General features: G+C 57.9%; 1 protein-coding gene across 2 annotated transcripts; it reads left to right on the plus strand.

The window, feature by feature from the left end:
- Window positions 1-19: 19 nt before the first annotated feature.
- Window positions 20-8962, plus strand: ZNF629 (zinc finger protein 629). Of its 2 annotated transcripts, none has more exons than XM_045460276.1 (3): window positions 20-214; window positions 2838-2945; window positions 3101-8962. In XM_045460276.1, exons 2-3 carry the CDS (start codon window positions 2873-2875, stop codon window positions 5632-5634), a joined length of 2607 nt encoding a protein of 868 aa, XP_045316232.1. In that variant the 5' UTR covers window positions 20-214; window positions 2838-2872; the 3' UTR covers window positions 5635-8962. The 2 variants fall into 2 exon arrangements, with proteins under 2 accessions (XP_045316232.1, XP_045316233.1); XM_045460277.1 differs by lacking the exon at window positions 20-214 and adding an exon at window positions 443-925.
- Window positions 8963-10340: the final 1378 nt, after the last annotated feature.

A 10340-nucleotide genomic window follows, 5' to 3' on the forward strand; every position in this document is an offset into this window, starting at 1 on the left:
TGACTCCAGGCTAGAGGGGCCCGGGAAGCTGGGGTCACTTCCTGCTCCGTCCCAGTCACCCTGAACTGGTCCCCGGGTCCTCAGCCTGGGATCACCCCTTGAGAAGGACCCCAGAGTCCTCGGCGTCCAGCCCGCCCCCCGAGGCAGGGCATTCAAGGGGTTAAGTCCCCTGGGGCTGGATTCTGCCTTCCGGCCTTCCCCAGACCCCAGAGCCGTGAGTTGGGGACGCCTGGGTTCCTGGGGGGGTGGCCCGGAGGGCCCGGGACGGCCGCCGGGAACAATGGGGCGCGGGAGGCGGGGGCGCGCGGGCCTGCGCCCCCTCCCCGCCCCGGGCGCCGGTGGGGTGGGGGCCGGGCCGGGGCCGCGAGGGGCCGAGGATTCTGGGAAGAGCGCGAGGGTCTGGCTGTGGGGGAGGGGAGGGAGGGCGTGAGCATTCTGGGAAGAGGGAATTGGGCCGCCGGCGGGCCGGGGCGCCGCGGAGCGCCGGAATCCTGGGGGCCCCGCGGGCAGGGGAGGCCGGGATGCCGGTCTCCGGCCCCGGGAGCCGGAACAGGGTCGTGGGTACCGGCCCGAGCAGAAGTCCAGGGTCCGGGCTGGTGCGGGCGTTGGGGTTGGGGTGGGGGTGGGGGGTGCCGGGGCCAGGGCGGCTGCATTCCCGCAGCTGCCTCCATGTCAGGGTCACCCTGGGCCGCTCTCCGCACCTCTGTGAGGCAGCCTCCTGCTTCTCTCCTTCCCTCTCTCCTTCCCTCCGCAGCTCGGCTGGAGCGGGGTCCAAGGCCGGTGCCCTGGGGTCTGGGCCTGGGTGGGCTCTCAGCACTTCTTGTCTCCCTTGGTGTTCCCACTTTCCTACTCCATGGCGGCCTTGGCTTTAACCCTTTCCCTTCTGCTCTGGGCAGCTGAGCTTGAATTTCTCGGGACATTCAAGGTACATGAGCTCTTACCTGTCCTAGGCGAGCACAGCAGGCCTCTTCAGAATAGGCAGCCCCCAGCTCAGCGGAGGCTCCCTGCCTCCACCACTCCAAAGACACTTACAGATGGGGGAGGGGGCATCCTCATAGCCTACGTTGCTGCAGAGATGAAGAAATTAATTTACTTCCCAAAATCTAACTCCCATCCCTCCTGCTGCTGTTTGGCAGGGTCCGGCTAGCTCCTGCTTCACTTTGGTTGTCTCCCAGCTGCCTCCTCATGAGTCTTTTCCGCGTCTTCTTGCACCACTGCCCCCATACATGCAGTGCCCATCCCACACAGCCACTCACAGCCCCGGGCCTCCCCAGGGACTCTGTTCAGCCTCTAAACATTGTGGGAACCTAGAATTTAGCTCCCGTGGCCTTATGCCCTCATCCTGGAATCCTATCACCCTTTTTGGAGTGATAGCTACCTATGTTTTACCTGGAGGCCACTCTGGACTCCTGTTCCTTTGCTGCCATCCCCTTGCAAATTGACCCTTAAAGGCATTAGGCCACCCAGGTTTTCCAGGAACAGGGGCATCTCATTCATTTCACCTTCATTCATTCAACAAAACTTAGCAAGCACCTCTTTATGTGTCAGGCACCGTCCTAGGCATGGGATACGGCACCAACAAAACAGAGCAAATGAAATAGAAGAAGGGGTGCCAGGATGGGCTTGATAATGGCAGGCTTCGGTGGGGAGTACTGTTTGGAGATCACAGGTGCAGACTGTCAGGCCTAGTCGCTGGATTCAGCAAGTCACGGAAACCTCTTGGTTCTGGGAATTTCTCTATCTCATGGCCAGCAGGTTCTGTCTGAGCTGTCTTCATCACCATCTCCTGCCAGCAGCCCACATTTATGAGTTTCACGTGACTCCCAAGGTCATCTCTCTCTCGGGAGGCCAGGGCAAGCCAGACACAGAACCTTGCATTTCTGGTCTTAGTGCTGCCACTTCCCAGTCTGTGACCTTGGAGAAATCTCCCTGCATGTTGATTTCCTGATCTGTAAAATGGACAACCTGATTCCTGGGGCCCCTAGCAGGCCTGTGGGGAGGATTGGGAGAGATAACAAGGACACCACAGACACCGTGTCAGCTGCTAGGCACCCTCCACACACCTGTCCCTTCTCCCTTTGCCTTTCCACTTCCCTCTCAAGGTCATTCCTGCTGAAGCCCCCGATGGCTTTTAACTGCCACCACCGCCCCCCACCCCTCCTCCCCACCCCGGCTGCTCTACCCCTCCCCGGCTGCTTGACCTTCTTTCTGTGTGGATAACAGATAACGGGAAAATGCCCCAGTGCTTTTGGAGAGCCCCTGTCCCCTCAGGGAAATCTGATTGCTTTTTTTTTTTTTTTTTTTTTTTTTTAACTCTTCAAGTGTTGTGTTCCAGGCACTGTCAGTTCTCTGGGCTCATAAGGAAAGTTTATTGGTCCCAATTAGCAGCCCCATTAAGGAGGAAAATTAGAGTCTTAATGAGCTTCCTCTGATTAGCAAAATAACAGGTTTCTCAGCCTCTGGGCATCAGAGGGGTTGGGTGAGAGCCTCCTTCCCCTGTGGGTGTCAGATACTTCTCTAGCCCCCAGTCTGGGTTCAAAGGGTTATGGCTGATGAGCTTTTAATTACACTCTTAAACTCACCTACTGGCTTAGTTGTGCGCTGAAGATCTGGAGCAGGAGTCAGGCCTGCAGGGGTAGGGGGCCCACGGTGAGAACTGAGAACGTGAGAACGGATGCCCAGAAAAATGGGGAGGTGGGAAGCTGAAGTTCACACAAGGAGTAATAAGGCCTGGGGCCGGCAGATGAAGGAGTGGGGACTTGGGGAGTAAAGAAAAGCAGATGAACTCCATTGTGTGTTCCTCTCTCCACCCCCACCCCCACCCCTGCCCCCACCAGGGTCCCTGGAACACTGGGCAGTCCTGAGCTCTGGGATGGAGCCTGAGGCGGCGCTGTGGGGCCCAGATCTGCAGGGTCCTGAACAGAGCCCCAACGATGCTCACAGAGGTGAGGGGCACAAGAAGGGACTGCAGTCCTGACAAGACAGCGGCCCCAGTTCAGGGAGGGGCCCAGACTCTGGGGGAAACCCAGGGGAGGGAAGAGAGACCCGACCCCGCGTTCTGAAAGGAGATGGGGGCTGGAGACTCCCTTTCTCTCTGTAGGTGCCGAGAGTGGGAACGAAGAGGAGAGCCCTCAGCAGGAAAGTTCTGGGGAGGAGATCATCCTGGGAGATCCAGCTCAGAGTCCAGAATTCAAGGACCCATCAGAGATGCCCCTGGAGAGACCCTCCCAGGATCCCGCAGTCCCCGGGGACCCCCCGACCCCACCGGGTCACCCCAACCCTTTGGACCACCAGACCCCCCTGGACCCCCCCGCCCCTGAGGTAGTCCCTACCCCGTCTGACTGGACCAAGGCCTGTGAGGCCAGCTGGCAGTGGGGGACTCTGACCACGTGGAACAGCCCCCCGGTGGTCCCGGCCAACGAGCCCAGCCTGCGGGAGCTGGTGCAGGGTCGCCCCTCTGGGGCCGAGAAGCCCTACATCTGCAACGAGTGCGGCAAGAGCTTCAGCCAGTGGTCCAAGCTGCTGCGCCACCAGCGCATCCACACGGGCGAGCGGCCCAACACCTGCTCGGAGTGCGGCAAGAGCTTCACGCAGAGCTCGCACCTGGTGCAGCACCAGCGCACGCACACGGGCGAGAAGCCCTACAAGTGCCCCGACTGCGGCAAGTGCTTCAGCTGGAGCTCCAACCTGGTGCAGCACCAGCGCACGCACACGGGCGAGAAGCCCTACAAGTGCACGGAGTGCGAGAAGGCCTTCACCCAGAGCACCAACCTCATCAAGCACCAGCGCTCGCACACGGGCGAGAAGCCGTACAAGTGCGGCGAGTGCCGGCGGGCTTTCTACCGCAGCTCGGACCTCATTCAGCACCAGGCCACGCACACGGGCGAGAAGCCCTACAAGTGTCCCGAGTGCGGCAAGCGCTTCGGCCAGAACCACAACCTCCTCAAGCACCAGAAGATCCACGCCGGCGAGAAGCCCTACCGCTGCACCGAGTGCGGCAAGAGCTTCATCCAGAGCTCGGAGCTGACCCAGCACCAGCGTACGCACACCGGCGAGAAGCCCTACGAGTGCCTGGAGTGCGGCAAGAGCTTCGGCCACAGCTCCACCCTCATCAAGCACCAGCGGACTCACCTGCGCGAGGACCCCTTCAAGTGCCCGGTGTGCGGCAAGACCTTCACGCTGAGCGCCACGCTGCTGCGGCACCAGCGCACGCACACGGGCGAGCGGCCCTACAAGTGCCCCGAGTGCGGCAAGAGCTTCAGCGTCAGCTCCAACCTCATCAACCACCAGCGCATCCACCGCGGCGAGCGGCCCTACATTTGCGCCGACTGCGGCAAGAGCTTCATCATGAGCTCCACCCTCATCCGCCACCAGCGCATCCACACGGGCGAGAAGCCCTACAAGTGCTCCGACTGCGGCAAGAGCTTCATCCGCAGCTCCCACCTCATCCAGCACCGACGCACGCACACTGGCGAGAAGCCCTACAAGTGCCCCGAGTGCGGCAAGAGCTTCAGCCAGAGCTCCAACCTCATCACCCATGTCCGCACCCACATGGATGAGAACCTGTTCGTGTGCTCCGACTGCGGGAAGGCCTTCCTGGAGGCGCACGAGCTGGAGCAGCATCGGGTGGTTCACGAGAGGGGCAAGACCCCAGCCCGGAGAGCTCAGGGCGACACCCTGCTGGGGTTGGGCGACCCTGCCCTGCTGACGCCACCCCCTGGAGCCAAACCACACAAGTGTCTTGTCTGCGGAAAGGGATTCAACGACGAGGGCATTTTCATGCAGCATCAGCGCATCCATATTGGAGAAAACCCCTACAAAAATTCAGATGGCCTCATCGCACACCCAGCCCCCAAGGCACCTCAGTTCCGACCCCCCAGGCTCCCTTTCGGAGGGAATTCCTATCCAGGTGCTGCGGAGGGCAGAGCCGAACCCTCAGGACAGCCCTTTAAAATGCCTGAAGGGCAGGAGAGCTTTGGCCAAAGGCTGGGCCTGCTCTCCTCCAAGTCCTACATTTGTTCCCACTGTGGAGAAAGTTTTCTGGATCGGGCTGTGCTCCTCCAACATCAGCTCACCCACGGCAATGAAAAGCCCTTTCTCTTTCCTGATTATAGGATTGGTCTAGGGGAAGGGGCAGGGCCCAGTCCCTTCCTAAGTGGAAAGCCCTTTAAATGCCCTGAATGCAAAAAAAGCTTTGGCCTCAGCTCTGAGCTACTGCTGCACCAGAAAGTGCATGCAGGTGGAAAACCCCAGAAGAGTCCAGAGCTGGGGAAGAGCTCTTCTGTCCTCCTGGAGCACCTCAGGAGCCCCCTGGGGGCCAGGCCCTACAGCTGCTCAGATTGTGGGGCCTCCTTTCTCGATCGCCTGGCGCTCGTCCGGCACCAGGAGACCCACACCCAAGAAAAGTCCCCCACCCCCGAGGAGCCCCTTCCAGAGCCAGCCACCTTGCCCACAAGCCAGGAAGATGAGGGAGAGGCCCCCACCCCCACAGGGAGCAGCAGCCATGGGGATGGGGAAAACCCCAAGACCCTCTCGGAAGAAAAGCCCTATTTGTGCCCTGAGTGTGGAGACGGCTTCGCAGAAGTCGCGGCCCTCCTCCTCCATAGGAGCTGCCACCCAGGGGTCACCTTGTGAAATGAGTCTGGAGACCAGGGGCCTCTTTCTCCTGAGAGGAACACTGGCTCTCCCCAGAAGATATGTGGGGAAAGGAGGAAAATCCTATCAGATTGTAGAGAAACGGAGCATAAAGAACCCTGGGTATAAATAGTGCTTTTACATCAGTAATGAGAAACCCTATAAAATTGTTGGTGGGAACCACTTATAAGAGGCAGTAGAGAAAAACTGTTGGGTTAGAAACCCTATAAATATGTAGGAAAAAAAAAAAGCCCTTTAAGTCTGTAGCAGAAAAACCCTATAAACCATAGTGGATAAAAGCCCTATTAATTGTAGGAAGAGGTCCTAATATGTCTCTAGACAACCCTATAAAACTGTTATCAAAATCCTTGTGAAACTATAGGGTCGGGGAAGTGCAGGGAATCCAATGGCATTGACTCGAGAGGAGTGACCCTCAGAAGGTGTAGAAGAGCCTCCCATGAACTTGTTCCACAGTGTTCTCTCCCCCTGGAGTACGGGAGGGAGCCTCTCTCACCAGAAGACTTGGACAGTGACACTGAGGAAAATGCTCAGCTGGGGACTAGTGTGGGGAGAGGCGAAAAATAAGTGATGCGGAGCCCCCAGACCCACAGAGAAGAAACGACCCAAGAAACTAGGAAGAGAAAGTCCAGCTCGCCGCACTGGGGGTTCCTTGGGATATGAGGCCAATCTTAGGTGATTGTGTGTTAGAGGAAGAGGCCCATGGAATTCCTTATTGGGAAGAATCAAAAATGGGGAAGGAAAAAAGTGATGGCAAGCCTTTTTAAAGGCTGAAATTTGGGGTGCATAGAAACTTTAAGAATACTGGGAAGCCACCGCAAAAATTGGGGGGCAGGAGGGAGATTTCTGTTCGTGCTTTGAGGAAAGCAAACCAAGGTGAAGCTGTGGATGGAACCCAGCCAATTCGGGGCTGCCCAGTCCTCTCTGTTTCCGGGAGCTTGTTAAACTACAAGTGCAAGCAGATCCCAGCTCAGGCCGCCGGGGCTCCCCCCAGCCAGGCAGGATGGGGAACTTCTAGTCTGAGAGGCCTCCGGGGCTGGAGGGTCCCTCCTGCCCATTCTCAGGTCTCACTGTCAGGAGGTTTCTCCTGAAATCTAACTGCCAGCCACCAGGTCTCACTTCCTCGAATTCTGTCCTTAGTGGAGAGGGGGAACCGCTGCTAGTCGACCTCCAAAGAATAAAGCCCTTCAGAGACTCAAGGCCTGTGTGTGGTTAAATCCTCCCTAGATGTCTCTCCTCCAAGTCAGTGAGAGTCGTGGGGGTTCTCTGTGGCAATGAGGGACAGCAAGTCGACGGAATAGAGCGCTCATTACCCAGCAACCTGCTTTTAAACCTCACTTATTCATCTGAGCTGCTTGCGAGGCTGCTGGCGGGATGAGCCAGCCTGCACGTAGTGGTGGGGGTCCAAACACCCTCCCAGACTGGGCCATGGGTCCCTGAAGAGCATACGGAGGCCTGGCCACCTTCCTTCCCCTGGTACTTGGAGCTCTCTGAAGTCGTGACGCCCCGGCCTGATCGTGGTCTTGGATGGGGACAGATCCCACCCACTTGGCTCCTCTCCTCCTCAGCCAGCAACCTTCGGAGGGAAATGGGAGGATGAGAAACACATTCCCTGGCCCGACCCATCTCCTGTCTTCACACACCACACAGTTCCACTCTTTCATTAACGCCGCCAGACCCGCTAATGTGACTGAGTGTGTGTGGCAGGGGAGAGAGACTGCTGCCCTATAAAATTGGTTGAGTGAAAACTCTTCAAACATCTGTAACAAGAACCCCACAGCGTCACCCTGGAGACCCTTAAGGAAAGCGAGGACTCTGTCCAGTGCTGGGTCTAAAAGAAGTGCCCACTGACCCACGCTGGTACCACTAACGCACTGTGGTCCTGGAGTCAGAACTGAGATGCCGGGTGAGGGGGCCCTCCAGGAGTCGCATCCCTGGAGAGGGCGACTGGACTCCTCAAAGCTGTGGAAGAGACCTCTAATTCCATTACCCAAAAGCTCAAAAGGTGAAAGCCCTTCACCCTTCATCTCTCCTGCCCCCAAAGGGATGACCTTGAATTCAAAGGATCAAAATCTAGAACACTGCAAGAGGAAAAACCCAGGCCTGCTGGGGAGAAGGAAAAGGCAGGTCTTGGATGATTGTGGGGAGACCCTTATGCCATTTGTGTAAAGCCCCACCCCACCCAAGTGCCAGGTCAGAAAGCACTACTGAGAGGGGAGAAGGAGCCTGCCTGCCGAATCTCTACTGACAGAAGCGTCAACAAAGGGGGTGTCCCTATGAGACTGAGGAAGAGGAGACCATTCTCCAAGTCAAAGATTTTTTAAGATGATAGTAGAAAGAAACTTCAGTTGTAGAGACAAACCCCTTGTAAAGCTAGAAGCAGCGCCCCTCGGAAACAGGTCTGAGGAATCTGTCTCCAGGAGAGTCCTGGAGAGCAGCCTTTGGGGCTCAGGGGCCGGTCCCGGGGGGGAGGGGAGGTGGTCAGTATGGTCAAAGGCCAACTGTAGGCCTATCGAGGACTAGGGTGTAGCACACGTAGTAGGATGCTCGCATGTTGTAGGGATGGGTGAGGGCCAGCGGTCTTGGCTCCGGTACTGAATGGATGACGTGGACACGAATAGGTGGGGTCTGGGGTTTCGTAGCAGGAAAGGGGCAGAATCGGAGACCTCTGGGGGGTGACCTGTTCTCTCTTGCCCACCTCCCCAAACGCCTTTACCCAGGTGCTTCCCTCCCAGAGCGAGCTACATCTTAGGAGGAACTAAGCAGGGAGCTGGCTTGGGGAGGTGGCAGTGTCCAGAGTCTCTCTGACCAGAGTAGGCAAAGGTCCAGGGGTCGGTCGTGGCACTTGCCCACCAGAACTTAGTCCGGAAGGCGTGGTGTCCCCAAACCCTTCTGTCCAGCTCCACGCAGGCCTGACTTCAGAAGTGCCCTGGGGGAGGGGCCCAACAGACAGGGTCACAGAGTCACTGGTGAAAGCAAGGGGGGAGAGGGGACATCGATCTGAGCTTAGGGTACAACTTGGAACTGCTATGGCTACGGAGGTCACATGGGAACTCAACAGAAGCAGGCATGAATCCTGAATGGTGGGGAAACTTGAAACCATCACGACCAAGAGGTGGGATCCCATGACACCCGCTCCTCAGGTGAGCAGCCCCCAGACTCTTTTGCCCCCATTAGGGAAGCCCCACTCACCTGACTTGTCTCCGTGGAGTGAAGAGAGGCCCCACTTTTGAGTGTTGTGTGTCAATAACAGTGTTGTGTCACCGGTGGTCATGTTGATTAGTTGAAGAGAATAAAGGGAATAAGATTTCCCGGGTGTTTTCTGTCTTCCCTTTCGAGCCTGGAAAGAGCTGAAGGAGCCTGTCCTCTCCCAGAGCCCGGGTCCGTTTGTAACCTCAAAAGCTCAGCCCAGCCCAGGCCACCCTTACACCCTTCATTCAGATGCCCTCAAATCCCTATCTGGTGCTTGCAGATAGGAGCCTGAGGGTTTGTGGATTTCAAAAATCCATATCCTTGGGAGAAAGGGGGAGAAATGTGCTGAGATGGTGGCAGAGCCAAGCAGGTCTTGGTGCCTGGCTTTGGCACCAGCATGACATGCTGACTCCTGGGTGGCTGCCTGGTGCGTCCGGCACTGGTGGGCTCCCATCCAGCCATGCAGCCCCAGGGGGGCCTCTCTGACCATGGCAACCGCGCTCCTCCCAAGACTGCCACAAGGGAAAGCTCCTAAGCTCTGGTTCCAAAAGCTGGCAGCCACCTCCCCTGGTTCACCTGGGGCCCGGTCAGCCCTCCTTGGGCCAGAGCCTCCTAGACCCTGAAGAGACCTGGATGGAGACCTGGCTTGTGCTCTCATCCCCAGGAGGTAGCCCATAAGCCCTCACTGTGTGAAGAGGCTCAGAGAAGGGCAGCCACTTGCCCAAGATCCACAGGACGGCAGTGAGGGAAACCAGAATGACCGGGAGCAGGCTCTGCACCCAACCAAGCCTCTCCTCCCCCAGCGCTGGGCCTGCCTGGGCCTGGCCTGGGCTCCACATTGTCTGGCCAGGTGGGGCTGCTCTAATGAATCCTCAATGCCAGGCTTGCCTCAGTGCTATCTCCTGGGCCTAGGCCTGGCCATGGCTCCCCGAGCAGCCACCTGAGGTCAGCACTTGCTCTAACCTGTAGCCTGCCTCTGTCCCAGCCTGCAGGGAGCCTCCTGCCCCAGCCAAGAAGCTTTCTCTCCACTTTCTCCATGCCTCTCTGACCCTGACTCGCAAGGCAGGCTTACTGTCTCGCCTTCCCTTTCCCCATGTAGAAAACGAGGAGTAGAGTAGTAGGTAAGGGAAGAGGGTGAGGTGAGCAATGAAGGCTCTCCTGGATTCTGTGTTCCCTGCCCTGGTTCCAGCGCAGAGGTCTTCAGTAAAGTGAGGGGATTTCGGGGGAAAGAACAGGCACTGGAGCACAGTGATTGGTTCAGAGACTTAGCAGAAGGGGCTGTGGACCCAGATGTGGTGCCCGCCACAACAGAGGGTCAGGAAACTGGCTGGAGGAAGTGACCTGAGGCATGAGAACAGGGGTCAGGGGTGGGTGGGGTGGGGGATAGAGAGTATATAGCAGTTATGTGGCAGGGAGTGGGCGGTTAGATCACAGAGGGGGTAAAGATTAAGGTAAGGTAGAGAACACAGGCCAGAGTATAGAGCATCTTGTCTGAA

The sequence above is a fragment of the Leopardus geoffroyi genome, chromosome E3 (assembly GCF_018350155.1).
Source record: "Leopardus geoffroyi isolate Oge1 chromosome E3, O.geoffroyi_Oge1_pat1.0, whole genome shotgun sequence".
Lineage (NCBI taxonomy): Eukaryota > Metazoa > Chordata > Mammalia > Carnivora > Felidae > Leopardus > Leopardus geoffroyi.